Source organism: Erpetoichthys calabaricus, chromosome 10 (genome assembly GCF_900747795.2).
Source record: "Erpetoichthys calabaricus chromosome 10, fErpCal1.3, whole genome shotgun sequence".
In the NCBI taxonomy this organism is placed as follows: domain Eukaryota; kingdom Metazoa; phylum Chordata; class Cladistia; order Polypteriformes; family Polypteridae; genus Erpetoichthys; species Erpetoichthys calabaricus.
The window spans coordinates 170,190,936-170,210,801 of NC_041403.2; the positions used below are offsets into that span (position 1 = coordinate 170,190,936).

At 46.3% G+C, this 19,866-nt stretch overlaps 1 protein-coding gene across 1 annotated transcript in view; it reads right to left on the reverse strand.

Moving 5' to 3' along the window:
* nfia (nuclear factor I/A) overlaps positions 1-19,866 on the reverse strand; it is a 293,924-nt gene that overhangs the window by 27,476 nt on the left and 246,582 nt on the right. Inside the window, 2 exon segments of the mRNA XM_051933185.1 lie at positions 995-1,173; positions 15,602-15,730. Coding sequence (XP_051789145.1) covers positions 995-1,173; positions 15,602-15,730 — 308 coding nt within the window.

Genomic DNA, 19,866 nt, shown 5'->3' on the forward strand with positions numbered 1-19,866 from the left:
TCATGGGTTTGGAAGGTGACGGGAGTGGGGAGCGAATCCTACTGCACTGAGCAATGCAGGAGCAAATACGAGTGGAGACGTTCCTTATAGCGCCATTCCTGCGAAAAGCTGGGCTTTTATATCAATGAACTGTATGGTGCCTTTGAGACCTGTCTGTGTGTGTGTGTGTGTCATACAGCCCCTTCAGATCAGCTCTAATGTGTCTGTCACTTACAGTAGGCTACCGCTACCCATCTATCATGCAGTGCCCTTCACACCTCTGCCAGGTAGAAAAAATCACATCTGTCCATTCATTAGTTACATGCACCTCTTCACGTCTGTTTCCGTTAATCTAACATATAGTGCCTTTCACACTCTTCATCTATTAATCAGAAGGTGCCCTTCACACCTATCAACAACACAGTGTTCTCACATTTATTTATCTTATAGCGCCTTTCATATCTATCCATCTATTTATTTGACAGTGCTTTTCATATCTACAGTATGTAATGATCTGTTATATAGCGCCTTTTCACGCTGATCGATCTATCTATCTATCTATCTATCTATCTATCTATCTATCTATCTATCTATCTATCTATCTATCTATCTATCTATCTCATTTCTTTTTAATATAGCAGCTCACATTATTTCTTGCAAGTGCCCCTCACATCACCACCCCAACCCCTAGTGCCACTCACTGTGCCACCTTAGCTCTTGTCCTGCTTTGGATCGATGTCACCAATGTCACTGCCCTTTCTCCATCAGTCTCTGTGGCTTTACTGTCCTGTCTTTTTTATTCTTTCCTAAACTTTTCGCTCTGGCCTTGGTTGGTGACCTTGAGGCTGCCCAGCTCATTTCAGGGCCACACGATATCACTAAGAAGGTGGGCTGAGCAGAAAGTGTGGCTCGGCTTCAGGTGTTCAGTAATGAGTGTTGACAAACCTGGAAAACAAAAATCAACCTGCAAAGACGGGGAGGCACAGAAAAACAAATGAAAATCAGTCTCTCTTACGTTAAGGAAGCCCACCTGCCCAGCTTGCTGACCAGCATCGGGGCAGACGAGTTGGACAAACTCCTTGAGAGTCTCCTGCGGGTGGTAGCGGATGGCTGGGTGGGAGAAGTAGGGTCCGGGCTGTTGGATGATTGGAGACGTTGGAAAATGAAGAGTTGATGGCGTTGCGTGTGGACTTGCTGGAAGAGAGGCAGAAGAAGAAGAAGAAGAAGAGACAGCGGTCAGTGGTCTGGCTTGGAACGGCCGCCCTGGCATGGCAAGATAAACATTACATTCAGGCAGGCAGACATGTCAGACAGGTAAGAGTACAGGGCAGGCTGTCAGTGGGCACCACGATGGGATGGATGGACCAATGGCGTCCAGCTGCATCTTCACATCTGCTGGGTGCCCAACAGCCTCTTAGTGGACCTGTGGTCAGAGGCCCCACCTCTGACTCCACCCACCCAACTCAGGCTCCTCCCAGCACCACTGCAGCCTATCCTGATATTAGGATGGACTAATGAAAGGCACTATATAATGTGTGAGAGATAATTGAATAAATAGATAGATATGAAAGGCACTATATAACAGAAAAACAAATCAAAGGTGCTAAATATTTCATAGATATGAAAGATGCTGTGTAATACATGAAAAGTGTCATACAATGAATAGACACGAAAGACACAATATAGTTAATACATGCAGTAGGTACGTATGACAGACACTATATAACTAATAGAGGAACAGACATGAAAAGCACTATAGAGATAAAAGATAACTCAATGAGACATGGATAGATATGAAGGCACTATATACTGGACAGACAGCTAGAGACATATAAAAGGTTCCAGATAATTCATCGAGAGACAGACGGACAGACAGATATTTATTTAGGAGATATAAAAGGCACTACATAATAGACATGACAGACGTTAATACACAGTTATATGTGAAAGGCACTACATAATGGACAGAAAGACCCCATAAACCTAGAGATTGTGAGTGTTTAACTGGGCCTTTCACTGGTCGTCAGCGGGGGGCTTCACTGACATCAGACCCACCTCCCCATGCGCAGACTCACACCAGAACTGAAATGCCTTTCCCGCCCTAATCGTGCATGCGCCTTGGTGGCGGCTCGGGGGTCCTGCCGCAGCTCCTCTCCCAATGTCACTATTCTGTTCGTTTTGCAAAAAGCCAATCCTCTGGTGATTTATGGAGTGACGCCCGCTGCCTTGAAGGCGCTCTATAATGCAAAGATTGATTAAAGGCTGATGGATGGCCGCAGCTCTGAGAGAAATCCAACGTGAAACAGGGGGAGAGATGGTGGAGGGGGAGTTGGAAGTCATCTGAGGCGTCATTGTCGGACCCCCCATCTTACACAAATGGCAAAAACCAGAACAAGACATCCGGCCGCCGACAAGGAATGACGCTGCAGTACACCAAAGTGCTGACTCCGCAGGCTCCTCCATTCATATTTAATGTCCTGAGCTCAAGGCAGAGCACCAAAACGGCCCACCTGCTCATCTCGGACTCACTGCAGCCCCTCCGCCAAAGCCCACTCCGTATCCTGTCATCTGCCTGGCACGCTGCTGAGATAGGGGGCCGGGTACACGACAAGTGCGGGTCACTTCTCACGCAGTACAGCTAACTAACTTTAGCAGAGGAAACATCACGTCAGCCTCACGATGGCAATCCGCAGTGCGAGAAAAGGAAACCTGCCATCCTGCATCCTGCCAGCAGGGGGCAGGCTGATGTTCACTTCTGGGAATGGCAAAGGAGGAGGAGGAGGAGGAGGAGGAGGAGGGAAGCAGGCAGCATCACATCAAAGGGGTCTCTCACATCGTTACGAAAAGAATAAAGCGACTGGGAGTCTCGCAAATCAATGAATAACTGATGACGCCCTCATTGAAAGGTAACTGAGAGATGAATTCAGCTGACTGGTGGACCACTTTTATAGTTTACTGAAGCAAACGACCGTAGCCATCTCATATAGCGCCTGGCACATCCAGTGCCTATCAGTCACACAATGCTCATCACAGCCTCTCTTTACACAGCACCTTACTGTCCCAATTTATAGGGCCTTTCATATTTATTACTACAGGACCTTCTCTCTGTCTCGCACCACACAGCGCCTTTCATGTGCATTATAGGGTTAGGGAGCCATTACTGGGTGGCGCCTTTCATGCGTTTTTATTATTTAGTTCATTTGCCAACTCTGTGCTTGTAACAAAGTAAATGCCACAAACAGTTTATGCCCGTTTATTATTTCTATTGTTCAAAGAATACTTTCCACCAAATAGTGCACTGATCACGTAGTGATTTTCATGTGTCTAGCTGGTTAGTTATCTGCTATACAGTATAGCGCCTTTCACCTCCCTCTGTGCTTGACATAGCAGCACCTTCACATCTGTAGATTCACGTTTAAATCGACCATATAGTGCCTTTCACTCTATCTATCTATCTATCTATCTATCTATCTATCTATCTATCTATCTATCTATCTATCTATCTATCTATCTATCTATCTCTACTTAGCCATGTACGTACTATATAGCGCCTTTCATATCTATCTATCTATCTATCTATCTATCTATCTATCTATCTATCTATCTATCTATCTGTCTGTCCAATCCTGCCAACTATGCTATCTATCTATCTATCTATTATATAGTGCCTTTCTATCTATCTATCTATCTATCTATCTATCTATCTATCTATCTATCTATCTATCTATCTATCTATCTATCTATCTATTATATAGTGCCTTTCACTCTATCTATCTATCTATCTATCTATCTATCTATCTATCTATCTATCTATCTATCTATCTATTTTGTAACACAGATTCTCTACTTAGCTGTGTACGTACTATATAGCGCCTTTCCCGTTCATTACGTAGCACTTTTTCCACCTCTATATTGTCTAGCGTGTGTCATCTTCATTTACCCGTCTCTCCCTATGATATAGCGCCTTTCACAGCTTGCTATGCCAGCCCTATCTCCTCGTCCATTTGTTCTTTCTGTCCGTCTAGTCACACCTCCATGTACTTGGATGTCATCCTCAAGTCATCCATTGCTGTGTCGGTGGTCCGCAGGTAGCACGTATCAATGCGTGGCACCCGTTCATTTGCTACTTCAGTGTCTGCGGTGGCTCATGACCTCAAGTGAGGCTGGACAAGCCCCCCAATTCTGTTCAAATTCTCAGATGAGCAAGGGGCACAAACTGGGAGAATTGCAGCAGACAGAGATGAACACAAAGTGACTACGGACGGGCAGGGGGGATGAAACGGCCCACAAACTGTGTGAGAAGGGGGCCAAAAGAGTCAGGCACCCCCTGGTCTCAAAACAAAATACAAATCAAGGGACTGAACTGTGGAGGGACAAGTGAGTAAAACACGCGTCCATCAGGAACAGCATTTGAAAGGGGCAGACCAAACAGGTAAGGGGGGTACAGGCCAAAGCTGACAAAACATAGCAGTAAATGAAAAAGCTGCACAGGTTCAGAATTCCTCCCAAGGGTCCCAGGCAGAGCGCCCCCTAGTGCCGCCAGGTGTGTAACACCAGCATCCGGACCACTGGGCCTGGCTGAGGCTCCCTCACAAATCGTGTTGAGAGGGGCAGTGAGGCGCCCCCTAGTGCTGACAGGCCAGACAAGTCAACTAACTGAGGAGATCCAAGGAGTGGGGAGCAGGGCTGTAAAAGCTGGGTGGGTGAAGGCCCCCTCAGTGGGCTGCATGCCTTGTGTTCGGCTGGGGCAAGGGCACCCCCTAGTGCTGATAAGAATAAAGGGGCTGGAATTGGGGCAGGTGTGGAAGGCACGGGCGCCCTCTACAGGACAGACAAATCAAAAGGGTTTGGGCTCTCTCGTGTCCCACCTCCTGACAGCTTCTGGAGTGCGTGCTTGTGCCAGTGATGGCACTCTGGATGGCACTAACGCGGCTTACCGCCAATTAGCCCAACGCCCCACCAGCCGGTCTCCTTAGGCTCTGATATATGGCCGCGGAGTTAATAAGCCGGCGCTCCCATTTCCAGTCTCGCTGTTTTCTTTTCTTTCGGGGAGATGGGAAGCTGATACTACATAAACATTGTTAAAGCCACAGTTCCATGCTGCAGTAATTCACTTAACTTTCCGGTGATTTATGGCTCTGTCAATAAAAGGTGGCTGCCAACGACGGGCTCTCGGGCGGCGCTCCGGACTCGGTATTTACAGTAATAACAAACCGGACGGCAGCATCGACTCGCATTTTCTAAAAAGTTCTTTGTCTTCTGTCTTAAAACAAATAACAAGTGAGCCGTGCAAGGAGGAATCAAAAATAAACAAATAAAGGAAAACCCCCGGGTACAAAGTGGGCGGGCCTTTGATAGATGGGCACGACTGGTCTCTGATTAATGGCTGAGGGTCCACCTGCAGCAGCCTTTTCTCGTCCCCATCCCCACCCCAGCTTGGTCCCTGGCGCAGAGAGCACATCACCTGTCACTCGCTGTGAAATACAAAGTGGCACATGCCAGGCCGGGGACATGAGGCTCTGCTCTGCCAGGACTGTCTACCTCGTCTATCACGCAGCAGACATTTGGGGGCGAAAGGCTCTACATATATCACAGATGGGATGTGAAAGGCACTATACAACACCGAAAGTGACAGGGGAGGCCATGAAACAGACGGACAGGAACAGAGAGTTGTGAAAGGCACTATATAACAGGGAGAGGTGAAAGGCACTATATAACAGAGTTGTGAAAGGCACTATATAACAGGAGAGGTGAAGGGCACTATATAACTGATAGATGTGAAAGGCACTATATAACAAGAGAGGTGAAGGGCACTATGTAACAGGAGAGGTGAAAGGCACTATATAACAGGAGAGGTGAAGGGCACTATATAACAGATAGTTGTGAAGGGCACTATATAACAGGGAGAGGGGAAGGCACTATATAACGGGAGAGGTGAAAGGCACTATATGACAGGGAGAGGTGAAATGCACTATATAACAGATAGTTGTGAAAGGCACTATATAACAGGGAGAGGTGAAGGGCACTATATAACAGATAGTTGTGAAGGGCACTATATAACAGGAGATGTGAAAGGCACTATATACAGTAACAGGGAGAGGTGAAAGGCACTATATACAGTAATTTATAGCCAGACAGACGTGACAGGCACTCAGATTCAGAAAGTAGCTCCATACTTCAACAGAGGAGTAACAGGCACTTTATAAGAGACACCTGAACACACAGGGGGTGCCCGTCGGTCCCACCCAGCTCCAGACAGATTGATTGTGCCAGACAGGAGGACATGGCATTCTGTCCCACACCATGCTTGCCCAGTCCGGTGGCTCCTGCATGGCAAAGGCCATTCCGTGACTCAGGGGGCTTCTCTTAGGCCGTGAGGGCTGAGACCATCGCTCCTCGCTCAAAGTCTACAAACCATAGGCAGAAGAAACGGATGTCTGTTTTGGAAATCCAATAATTCCCAAAGGAATCCTTATTGTCCATCATTGTTTTACGAGTGTAACCGAGGTGGGCACCACATGGATGCCACATACTGTATGAGGGGCCATGCAGAGAGAGATACAATGTAGGGAAGCTGACATGGACACAAGGGGCAGGGGGATTTGCACCCAGGTCCCTAAAGGCAGCAATGCCAACCGCAGCATCAGTGTGCCACTACCCAGGTGTGACGATGCGGGTTCTCTCCATGCTCCCTTCTTGCTTTTGGGAGCCCTTGAAACCGACACCGTTGTTAATGTCACCGATGAGCTCGGCAGTGACCGGTGATGAAGGACGACTGGCCGCGTAAGGCTTGGGTGAAGGATCCCCCATTGTGAGTGTCCTGGCCTGTGGGGAACCTAAGTCTCAGTTTGGAGAGCACAACCGAAGCCAGGGATCGGGAATCGTCCAATCAGTCATATGAGGAAGAAGGTCAGCAGCAGGACGGGGCCCAGATGGGAGAAGCAGGGGAGCCGCCAGGTAGATGAAGGCACCGGGCTTTGTGTTCTGTTAAAGGACGGCGTCCAGTCGTTGGTTTTTCTGTTGTGTTTTAATCTCCACTTCACTCGTTTTATTGGGATTATTTATTTATGGCAATGAATGCCCTGCACTTTATTTATTTGAACACTTGTTTTGTTGTTGATTTTAATAAAAGCACTTGGCACTTTTTTACACCATCCCCTTACTCCATTTGTTGTGCCTCACTGCCGAGCTCATCGGTGACATTACTGATGGTGTCGGGTTCAAGGGCTCCCAAAAAGCAAGAGGGGAGCATGGAGAGAACCCGCATCGTCACACCAGGATGGAAATGAAGTCTGCGCTGGCACAAGCCGCCCTGCTCATAAGACTTCGGGAGGTGGAAGGACAGAATCAAGAATCAGATATTTGAAATATTAAAATATGGGCTTCACTTCTAAATATCCTCGATGGCAACAGAAATGTGTCACTTGTTCCCCTCTGACTAAGGTCCTCAGAGGGCGAGTAAAGGATCAAAAATCACACTGCAGTCACTGGCCTTGAAATACGGCGTCTAAAACGAGACCCCTCATGCTTAGCTTGAAATTCTAGAAGCGGCTCTTAGAAGGCTGGGACCACCGGTAAGGAATCAAACATCAAAAATATGACCAGCAACCTCAAAATGGCATCAAATGACACTCCGCCTGCCGATATTACTGATCCCAGTTTAAGACATTTTGGAAACCCCTCCTATCCTACTGGGGGTCAATGTGGCCTGCACTGTTTGCTGAGGATGCCTCTTGGTTTCCTCTTCCTCATAAGGGTGTCATGTCCTGCAAGGAATGTGGTCCACAAATGGCCCAACAGAAGGGCTTGTTGGGTCTAGAGAGCCAAGCATAAGGGGAACACCAAACAGACAGACGCCTTGTGTAACCAGACATCACCTTGAGTTGAAGAGTGGGGGTCTCCTCGTATCAGGGAGTCAGGATGTGCTGCACAAACGAAGCTCAAGTGACTTCTTCTGGATACAATAAGGAAACTGTGTGAGGACTCGCAGATGGGAATGGCAAAGCGATGAGGATGGAGGAGAGCTGACAGACGAGCCACCTGCGTTATCCTGGGGAGATGAGTGGAGCCCAAGAAGAAGAGGAGGAGGACGAGGAGGAGGAGGAATTGTAAAGTGAGGGAATTAAAGGCAGTTACAACCTCAAAGGACAGAAGAGAGGAGAGGGGAACATCAGGGACACACAAGTGACTTCAGAGGAACGGCATAGTTCAAGAAATGGCAACATCAGGGGGCACGGAGTGACTCCCAGCAGCTAATATGTCGGTCATGCCATCAACGGAGCCTCCGACACCGCTGGTGAGGGCTGACTGTGGCACCGAGTGCAAAGTCACAGGAGAGAAGGAGGAAAGGCGTAAATAACAAGAAAGACAAAGCAGCTGAGGAAGATCGAAATGAAAGGCACTATATAAAAGATCAATAGATAGATAGATAGATAGATAGATAGATAGATAGATAGATAGATAGATATGAAAGGCACTATATAAAAGATCAATAGATAGATAGATATGTGAAAGGCACTATATAAAAGATAGATAGATAGATAGATAGATAGATAGATAGATAGATAGATATGAAAGGCACTATATAAAAGATCAATAGATAGATAGATAGATATGTGAAAGGCACTATATGATAGATAGATAGATAGATAGATAGATAGATAGATAGATAGATAGATATGAAAGGCACTATATGATAGATAGATAAATAGATAGATAGATAGATGTGAAAGGCACTATATAAAAGATCAATAGATAGATAGATATGTGAAAGGCACTATATGATAGATAGATAGATAGATAGATAGATAGGAAAGGCACTATATAAAAGATCAATAGATAGATAGATATGTGAAAGGCACTATATGATAGATAGATAGATAGACAGATAGATAGATAGATAGATATGAAAGGCACTATATGATAGATAGATAGATAGATAGATGTGAAAGGCACTATATGATAGATAGATAGATAGATAGATGTGAAAGGCACTATATAAAAGATCAATAGATAGATAGATATGTGAAAGGCACTATATGATAGATAGATAGATATGAAAGGCACTATATGATAGATAGATAGATAGATAGATAGATAGATAGACGTGAAAGGCACTATATGATAGATAGATAAATAGATAGATAGATGTGAAAGGCACTATATAAAAGATCAATAGATAGATAGATATGTGAAAGGTACTATATGATAGATAGATAGATAGATAGATATGAAAGGCACTATATAAAAGATCAATAGATAGATATAGATATGTGAAAGGCACTATATGATAGATAGATAGATATGAAAGGCACTATATGATAGATAGATAGATAGATAGATAGATAGATAGATAGATAGATAGATAGATGTGAAAGGCACTATATAAAAGATCAATAGATAGATAGATATGTGAAAGGCACTATATGATAGATACATAGATAGATAGATAGATAGATATGAAAGGCACTATATGATAGATAGATAGATAGATGTGAAAGGCACTATATAAAAGATCAATAGATAGATAGATATGTGAAAGGCACTATATGATAGATAGATAGATAGATATGAAAGGCACTATATGATAGATAGATAGATAGATAGATAGATGTGAAAGGCACTATATGATAGATAGATAGATAGATATGTGAAAGGCACTATATAAAAGATCAATAGATAGATAGATATGTGAAAGGCACTATATGATAGATAGATATGTGAAAGGCACTATATAAAAGATCAATAGATAGATAGATATGAAAGGCACTATATAATAGATAGATAGATAGATAGATAGATAGGTGAAAGGCACTATATAAAAGATCAATAGATAGATAGATAGATATGTGAAAGGCGCTATATGATAGATATGTGAAAGGCACTATATAAAAGATAGATAGATAGATAGATGTAAAGGCACTAAATAAAAGATCAATAGATAGATATGTGAAAGGCGCTATATGATAGATAGATATGTGAAAGGCACTATATAAAAGATCAATAGATAGATAGATAGATATGAAAGGCACTATATAAGATAGATAGATAGATATAGATAGATATGTGAAAGGCGCTATATGATAGATAGATATGTGAAAGGCGCTATATGATCGATATGTGAAAGGCACTATATAAAAGATAGATAGATAGATATGTGAAAGGCGCTATATGATAGATAGATATGTGAAAGGCTCTATATGATAGATAGATAGATATGTGAAAGGCGCTATATGATAGATAGATAGATAGATATGTGAAAGGCGCTATATGATAGATAGATAGATATGTGAAAGGCGCTATATGATAGATAGATAGATAGATATGTGAAAGGCGCTATATGATAGATAGATAGATAGATAGATAGATAGATAGATAGATAGATAGATAGATAGATAGATAGATAGATAGATAGATAGATAACCTACGAGGAGCCGAGCACAGAATCCGCCAGATCTTCAGCTATCGAATCTTTCAAAGGTGACACTCGATTTCCTGGGTTGGGCTCCTGTCTTTGTATCAAAATGGCAAACGATTGGCAATTTATTTTACGAGCGTAGCGACTGGCGTTTGTTAAAATTTTAATAAATGTATGGTTTGTTATTGGGTTGAAGCTTTAGGGCTGCTAATTGTCTTTATAGTTTGGCTCTAGACGGAGTTCTTATCACATTTACTGTTTGCCTTAACTCCACTTTGGCGCCATACTCCAGCGGCTGGTCCCTCTGAGGCGGGGCACGCTGTGTAAGTTGGCCTGGCGATTGTGTTTTTCCGTTTTAACTTTATAAATGTTATAAATGTTTAGTTTCTGCATTTTGCTACTTGTGATCCTTACCATCTCTTTGTGGGTCGTTTGTGTTACGTTTGCACTTTAACCCTCACCCCTTATGTGGCGGGTCACACTTGTCAGGTCGGAGTGTTCACCGTCTGTGGCACTTGCGCCCGCTTGGCTGTGCCATTCACAAGTCCCCACTTTGAAGGCATTTTAGTTCTTGTGATGTTTCTTAGCTGGGAGAGTTTGGTGTTCAGCAACTGGCCGTCCATTTGGACATTTTGCCATTGCTGCCTCAGATTTGTGGGTTTCGTTTTCATCTTGTCAGTCTTTATTATTAATTTCTTTTAATAATAATATTAATTTCAAATTCAGCAATTCGATAAATGCTGGCTCATGAAAAATCCCGGCCACCGTCCACGTTTCGAATTTTAGTTATTGCTGTTCTAGAATATTCTGCTATTACTATTTGGTTTTCTGATAATGTTTGCAGTTCATTTTTCAATTTTGTGTTTGATTCATTTTCAATATTTCGTAGTTGTGAGACTGTAAGTCTTCACCGCCCAGAGCACTCTGTTATTGTTGGCTCAGATTTGTGGATTTTGTTTTCATTTTGCTCTGTTAATATTTAAATGTAGGTCTTTGCATTTTCAAACTGTAATATTTAAACGTGTAGTTCCAGGACTTGTTGTACTTTAGGTCACTGCTCTCCTCTTTAAGTTTAGCGCTTTGCTCCTTTGCATTCCGGAGTATTCTGGTGTTATTGTTGGCTCGGATGGTTGGATCTCGTTTTCATTTGTAACAATATGGATTGTGAGGCTTTAATCACGTTTGGAATAACAAATTTGGCTTAAACTGAATTAAGTTTTGTTTTTCTGTGGATGTTAGCGTCCCTCATGACACCAGGTGACGGATACAGAGGGCATTCCCACATGCAAGGAGCTCATGGCAAGCTGAAGAAAAGCGCATTTAATTTGGTGAGAAGGAGACGTCACGAGGTCTCTGTGTGTGTCAGTGGCAGAAGACCTGGTCAACAATAAAGCAGGGTCAGCAATGTCTGGACGAGCGAGGAGGAGGAGGAGGAGGCTTCACCCCACCACCTTACAGCCTCTCACTGCTACGAACGGTGAACACGGGGTACCCATGGCAGTCTGAACCACAGACAGGAGCGACTAGACTGACTCAGGGCCATGGAGAGTGACCAAAGGTGAGTCTCGGTTTAAAATCATGAAGGGGATTAGGCCAGGGGACCTCAGTTGGCGCCCTGCCCGGGGTTTGTTTCCTGCCTTGTGCTCCAGCAGACCCCCGTGACCCTGCAGTTAGGATATAGCGGGTTGGATAATGGATGGATGGAGCTCAGTTCATCAGGGGCTTCCTGTGTTCAGTTAGGCCCAGAAGGCGTAGGCTTTGGTTGCTCCCCTCCTTTGCCCTCTCTGAATCGATTCACTCGTTTATTTGTTACTTTCAGTTCTGTGCTGGTCTTTTGGGCCCAGGGATGGCTCTCGAACAAATAAAAAAGATCTGCCTCAATCAAAGGACAAGCGTCTGAGTGTCTGTCTGGTTGCTACGCCTCTGCCATTCCAACAGATGGTGAATCACAAACATTTGCAGTGGGGTATTGCATTATTACAAATACTGGTGATGTGCCATCTCCTGGAATGACAAATGCAAAGCAATTTATTACGGCATAAATGACAAAGTACATTACAAATAACGGTGACTGAGGTTCACGTTGATGACCTCCATTTCAATGGGTGGCACAGCCAGTATATGTACAGTATATATATATATACACACACATCACTGTAAAGTGAACCGATGGTCCAAGGTGTGCTTATTCAAAGGGCCCACCGGGACTGACAACTGTGATAAAGACCAGGGGGTTCACACAGCTGCCCGCTTCCTCCCTACTGGTCCACCTCTGCCACTTTACCTACCTTTTGAAAAGTGCCCGATGAGTCCAGATGCTGAGCCACCACGGCTCGTCTTACTTCACATTTGTATATCAACGTTTCTGACGGGGTCTTTATGGACCCCCAGCTACAGCCATCATTTATTACGGGGTTTCCGTCATGGCACCCCAACTCTTTTTCCTGTGAATTTGCGTTTCTTCTCCCGTTTACGGTGGATTGAGTCAGTAAGGGAGAAAACAGAAAACTGGAAAATGTGAATCACACAGGCGGTAATTACAGTCAGCACACCCATAAATGTGTTTTCTTTTAAACATATGTGGACATCTCAAGACTTGATCTTCATTTAAACAGGGTCTTCACGTACAGTAAAGGTGATGTAATACAACAGCCATTAGGCCGCCTTAACATTTTATACTCCACTGAGTAATTTAAACAAACAGTCGCACATATGGAAAAAGAAAGTCCAGTCCTCCATTTATCGCTACCTCGAAAACCTCAAATTAGACTCAGGTGCAAACGATCAGAACCTCATTAGAGGGGATCTTGGAGGAGCTGCAGACGTGCAGGAGTGTGCGCTTTCAGCAAGCTCTCTGAGGCCTTCACAGAGAAACCTTCTGGACGCCAAGGAGTCTGGAAAGGGAAACAGAAAGAAGATCTCCAAACATCAACCACTCCACTGTCTGCAAGATCGTCTACATGTAACTGCCATCTTGTCCAGGCCAGGGGGCTCCAGCCTGACAGCAGGATGCAAGATGCTGAAAGAAAGAAGTCTCTGGGAAGCCCAGAATTTCATCACGGGACCTCCAGGTAGCTCTTGCCAGCGCTGCTATTAAAGTGCAATGCCTTTACCATTAGAAAGAGGCTGCACAAGTGAGATCTACGTGGGAGGTGTGCCAGGGGGCAAGACTGGTGAACACCTGTGCCAGGACCAGGGCTCACTAAACAGGTGAGGCAAACAGAGCAGAACACCAAAGGCAGCCTTTGACCAGAAGAACCTGATAGCGGCTATGGAGAGGGTCCGCCTTGGGGTCATCATCTTAGAATCCACCAGAAATTCTTCATTGTACCAGAGGGTACTTGAGACCATAGACAATGACCTTGAGCATGTCAGTAAACCCACCAAGGAATGGCAGAAAAGAAAGAAAGAAAGAAAGAAAGAAAGAAAGAAAGAAAGAAAGAAAGAAAGAAAGAAAGAAAGAAAGAAAGAAAGAAAGAAAGAAAGAAAGAAAGAAAGAAAGAAAGAAAGAAAGAAAGAAATGGAGGCCTCTGGAATGGCCAAGCCAAAGTCCAGATCTGAACCCCACTGAGATGCTGTTGGGGGATCTGAAACAGGCCTGCCACACAACGGCATGACCCTAAGAGACTGCTGCAGAGCTGAGAGTGCAGTGCCCGCTATTCGCCCCTCACCGTTCAGTTTTCATCGTTCATTTTAGTCACATCAGCTTTACATAAAGATGCCAAGTCTTCATGAAGATCACATCTTGACAGGTGCACATGTTAACGTACTTTTTCACAAGTGCTGTCCTAGGCATTAGGTGAAGGTATAAGGGGGTCTTCATCTCAGCCACCATTTGGCACCCGCCACAGTTTGGGAGTCTTTAGGGTCTTTACAGCTTCTGAGAACGTAGCAGCACAGGACATCCAATTCACGGTCACGAGAACACTTTACATATGGTGTGATATTTACCACTGTGACCTGGGATTAGGAGAAAGTCACTAAGGAAGCTGGCATCAGGAAGGGCCCCAGGACCAGTTTAAGGGGGTAAATGAGTGTGGAGGGCACCTGAAGGCACTGAGAGCAACTCACAAACCATCTGGAGTTGTGATCAGTGAACAACTAAAAATCTCACATGGCCAACGTGGAGTCATTGACCTTGGTGTGCCCAGCTGCCTACCCAAGAAGGGCACTGCCCCATTTGGCTTGAATGGTGGTATTTGAATATAAAATGATTCATTATTAGTGTAAAGATAATCTGGCTAACAATACTCTCATTGATCAATTTTTGGGGCTTCCATCATAGCAGGGGGGCACTAGAGGGCCTACAACAGCCAATCTGCTCCTCTCAGGCACAAACCTACAGTGAGGGGAACATGCAGGACCACCTGGTGCCACTATAGACTTCGGCCCACACAACTCCAGAGACTGATGACAGAAGCGCTCACCGCAGGTGGCATGGAAGTAGAAGAAGTTTTTGACTTCAGTGGGGTGCTATGCTGTGGGACACAGAAACTGGACAACCTACTGGGCCCAGAACATGGCAGCTGTGGCTGGGACTTTGGTCCACAACATAGAACATTCCCTCCAGGCCCCTTTAGAGTTTCCAGTTAAGCTGCCATGCCAGTCTTTGGCATGTTGGTCCAGCGGCCAGCACAGAAATTGAGCCCTGGAGCCGAGAGGCCTCCACATTTCCCACCAGTGGTCCCTCCTTTCTGTCCTCACTCAGCCCATACAATTCCACCCCTCTGAGCCCTCAGGCCTGCCATCTCCCCAGACTTTGCTCTGACCACTAAGATGAGCTGAGGACATCTTAACAGAGGATCTCACCAAAAGTGCGTGAACCTGACGTGGACGTGCGACAATGAGGCCGCCACATTTCCTATCGCCTCACACAGACGCTCCAAAGGTATCGATATTCCAGAACACCTTGACATTTGATACATCGCCTCTCCCGTCCTTCTCCACCCAACCATCTCTGAAGCTCCCAAGCATTCGCTGTCATTGCTGCCCAGCTGACTTTCACCCCCAAACAGCATCAGTCAGTGGCCCCCGGACCCTTGCTGGACACAGAAATGGACGGCGACAGGACAAAACGGCACATTTACCCCTCAGCGTCCGAGCACAGGTAAGGGACCACCCTGACCAGAGGAAGGAGACAGGAAGAGGGAGGGGAGGCTGGCTACTACAGCAGCGGTGCCCGGGGACCGTCAGGGAAGGCCTCACCTCTGGGTCCTGTAATGACAGGCCGATGATGGTGTGTAAATGCCGTTCGAGGGGAGGTGGTCTGCGAAGACGTGGGACTGCTGAAACCAGACTTCTCTGACTTCTTTAATGTAGTAGGCGATGGCATCCCTGGCAAGAATGATTGATAAGTGCAATTTAATAATGCAAGGTCATGAAACAGGATGTGCAATGTGAAAGGGATGGGGAGGTGGGGACAGGGAGGAGGACATCAGCAGGGTTAGAGTGAAAGGAGTTCAAGGACCTCGAGGTTCGATCTGTGGTCTGCTGCCGAGCTGAAAACGAAAACCACGCCAACCAGGAGGACAGTCCTGCCGTCTTTCACGCCTTGTTGTTTCACGGCGGATGGAGACAGAAAAGTGAAATCCTCAGACTGATTGGACATTGAAGGCCATCTACAGGTGTGCTCCTCCATCTTGGACCTGCTTATCGGAGCTGAAGTGTGACTTCATCATCTCCGCGTATCGAGTTAATGTCGACACCTGACTACCACGTTGTGTCTGCTTCGTCGCTCAGGGGAAAGAAAGGCTCTGGACCCCCAAGCAGGCCCCTCGGGCAGCACGGGCACAATAGGCAGGCAATAAAAAGAAATGAATGAAAAAGACCTTCAAGGAAATAAGGAGATAATCAGCGCTGATTAAATGACACGGAGGAGTGACGTGCAAGCGCCCGCCTCGTCAACACAAAGTCCTAATGGCTGGTGCCTCCCTCGTGGCCCGACGTCTTCAAAACTCTTTAACAGAAAGTCTGCGCCAGGCCTTCTCAATGAGTGTGTGCCCGAGTGTGTCCGCCGTTCACCACCTTCACTCTACCGACATCTTCAGACGTCTTAGGTGGGCCCGCTCCCCCATTAACTCTGTGGTGACCTGTCGCTAGAATAAGGTCACCGTCCCTCTTGAGGGCTGTAAGGAGGCTGGCATCAGGAAGGACACCAGGCCATTCAAAACGGCTGCTTGGATCCCCTGAAATGCCAACCTGAGTGAGGTGCATATGACATGCGATGAGGTGCATTATAATATACACAAATACACAGGTGTGCCTGCGTGGGTATACAGCATATTCTTATACGTGTAGGTGGGGTACAAGTTAGGGCACTGCCCCTCTTGGGTGTCAGGAAAGGTAATTAAGGAGGTTGCCATCCAGCTGCTCTGGTACCCCCATATTTAGGGGCAGCTGGACAACCTGGGTGAACACTGGCAAACTGACTGACTGTATATACACGAGTTATCATTGCATGTTTCACCCAATGACCTGGCATCAGTCTGCCCTAATACCCCCCAAAATGGCCACCAAATGTTTGTATATATAATATAAAAAGATATTTTGTATTTCACCCTGGGTCCAGGAACAAAAATAACTTCACCATCCCTACTGCATGTCATAAATGGTGACTTCAGCAGAAGGTTGGCATCAGGAAGGACACCTGGCTGTAAAAATTCTGCTCCGATACCCCTAAAATCTGAGGTTTGGCCAGCTTTCGTTTTGGCGGTGTTGTCCTCTGCCCTTCTGCTGTGTGTCCGTCGCCCTCACAGCGATGAGCCCAGTGGGTGCCTTCATTTGCTGCTCTGCGTGTGCCCTGTTTTACTGCTCGCCTGGCCTTCACTGATCGTCAGTCGCAGTTTCATTTCAGTTTTCGTGGTAATTGACAGCGTAAAGCACAACTGAGTGTCTGAAATGTGCTTTGCCAACATTATTATTATTATTATTATTATCGTCATCATCAGTAGACACCTGACAGCTTTGTTTCACACGTAGCTAAGGACCCCGTTGTGTAATGCATCATCATCATCATCATTATTATTACTATATCATGTTCTGCTGTTATGAGGCGTCCTTTTTTTCCTGCCATTTTGCTGTTTGTGTGGCGCTGTGCTCACGCCGGTCTCATGACTGGCACGGGATGCCCGGACGTCACACATTTACGATGGCGGAGCGCTCAATGGAGTGTCCAAGATGTCGGATTTCCAGGCGTGTTTGACTTTCATGCTACGATGTTGGGTCGCGTTCTCCACTTTTGCTTTTGACCCCCACGTGTTTTGACGCTTCATTAAACGTTTGGCCCGTATTCACGTATCTCCGGGCCTGATGTCTATGCAGGGTTAGCGTTACTCCTAAATCACAACGACCAACTGACCACAGACCAGAAACGCGTGGGACGCTAAAGACAACTTCAAGCCCCTTTGGGGGGAGGGGGGGGGAGGGGTGGATGAAAGGTGACAAAGAGGGAGGGACAGAGTGGGGGTGCAGAGAGAGATTAGGCAATGCAGAAGCAAATGGCATCATTCACAGTCCATGGCACGAGAGCAGCTTTACTCAGCAACAAAATTCCAACATTCTCAACATGGGTTAATAACAGAAGACAGACGAGTAATGCATGCAAGAAAATGTCCTCTCGGCCGGCCGGCTCCTCTAGCCTGAGCTCGAAAATGGCTTTGGTTTCTGCCCCTTGTTAGGCCTGGCATTGCCATGGTAGCATCGCCACACGTGCCAACACATGTTGCACTTTGGGCCCGAGCTCCCTCTTGAGCCCAGTGAGTCTCGACCACAGGAGTGTTAACTGTCACCCCAAATCTTCCTGGCTCTGCCATGACCACGTGCAGTTCTCGAGGCATCGCAGACAGCATGCACAGCTCTGGAAGCATAAGGCTGCTTGGCAAGCGCAGGTAGGCCTTCATTTATCATCTCCTCGCCATGCACCCCAAAGGGCAGGTCACTGGGCAGCAGCGTGGACAGGCCAGCCGACTGAAGGTACGGGTGCATGCATGTGCCACCCAGGTGCTGGAAAGCAAGCCAGAGTCATTGCCACCCAAGTCCCACATCCTGGCACCTTCACCTTGCATTACATTTGAACCACCCACCTCAGTGGTAGGTGGCAAAACTGGGCGCAGTCCAGTGGGTCAGTATGGGACGATGACGTAGGAGATGGTGGACGCTGCCTTAACATTCAGTGTCCTCACAATTTGGGACCACCTGACCCGTTTTAAAATGTGATCTACAGCTGGACTATTACAGCTGGTGGTGCGATTACAGTAAGTCGCCACAAGGTGGCCCATCAACGCTCCACACCTAAACTTTCTTGGGGGGGGGGGGGGCTCAGCTTGTAAATTTTACACAGACGTCTGTTTTGCCCTTGTTGCCCCTCATGTCGTCAGGTCCAGTCCTTCACGTTACCCATCTTTTGGGCCAAATCTTCTGACGCCTCTGCTTGTATTGTTGCCACCAAGTGACCCTCCTGCCCTGCGTCTGGCCATTTGTTTCCTGGCAATCAAGGACATGACCTGCTAGGTGTCAATTACCCTTGTAAAGTCCTGACTGGCCAGGGCTAGGCCCACCTTAGGCATTGCGTGGAGCCCCCTTTCAGCCCTATTACGCACCCCCTCTCTTTGAGGTCAAAGGGCTCCCATCAAGCAGACGGGCAGTGGCCTAAGCTCAATGGACACCACGCAGCGCTTCATACGGACACCGGGGTGCGGCTTCGATAAGACATTCTGGAAACTCGGAAATCCAAATTGTTACGAGCGGCTCACAGCATTGCAGAGTAAACGCACGTCTTGGCATTTGGAAGTAACAATCCTGGAGGTCTTCATTGGCACATCGTCTCAAACAGATATTACGAACTGGCGAGACAAAGCGGGCACTTAACACAAACACAATGAACGTGTGCGATGATCGAGACGCTGGAGCTGGCCATCGTTGGCCAACCGTCAGTCTCCCCCCGTCTTAAAGGCTCAAAAAAGCTCAAGGGGGCTTGAAATGTTCGTTTTATGATGTAATTCTGAGTGAGCACAACACGCGAGTTCACGCCAATCCAGTGCTCTAGAGATCTACCCCACCAAAGTCAACACATTAGCCCCGTACCGTCTGCCTGCTCCGCGATCCCCTCTTTATAGACGCCCCCACTCTACACTTCACCCCACTGCCCGCTCCTCCTCCTCACTGTCTACCCTTCCAATGGGTCTACCCCCTTTCCAGTTCTGAACGTCTTACTGGTCTTCACGGCCATCTTGTTGGTTTTTTTGATACCTTTGTCTCTGCTTCTTGGTTTTGGATTCTGGTTTTGTTTCCTTATTTCAAAGCAGCTTTGACAATGGACTTTTTTGTTCAAGCAAAAAGCCTTTAAAAATCATGGAAAGGATTTTTTTTGTCCTCTGGACTCTTTTCAACATATTCTCTCCTTTTCTAGAAGACGTTCTTTGAAGCACACTGGCCTCTTAGACTCAGCAGTTCTCAGTGGTTCCGTGGGGAGT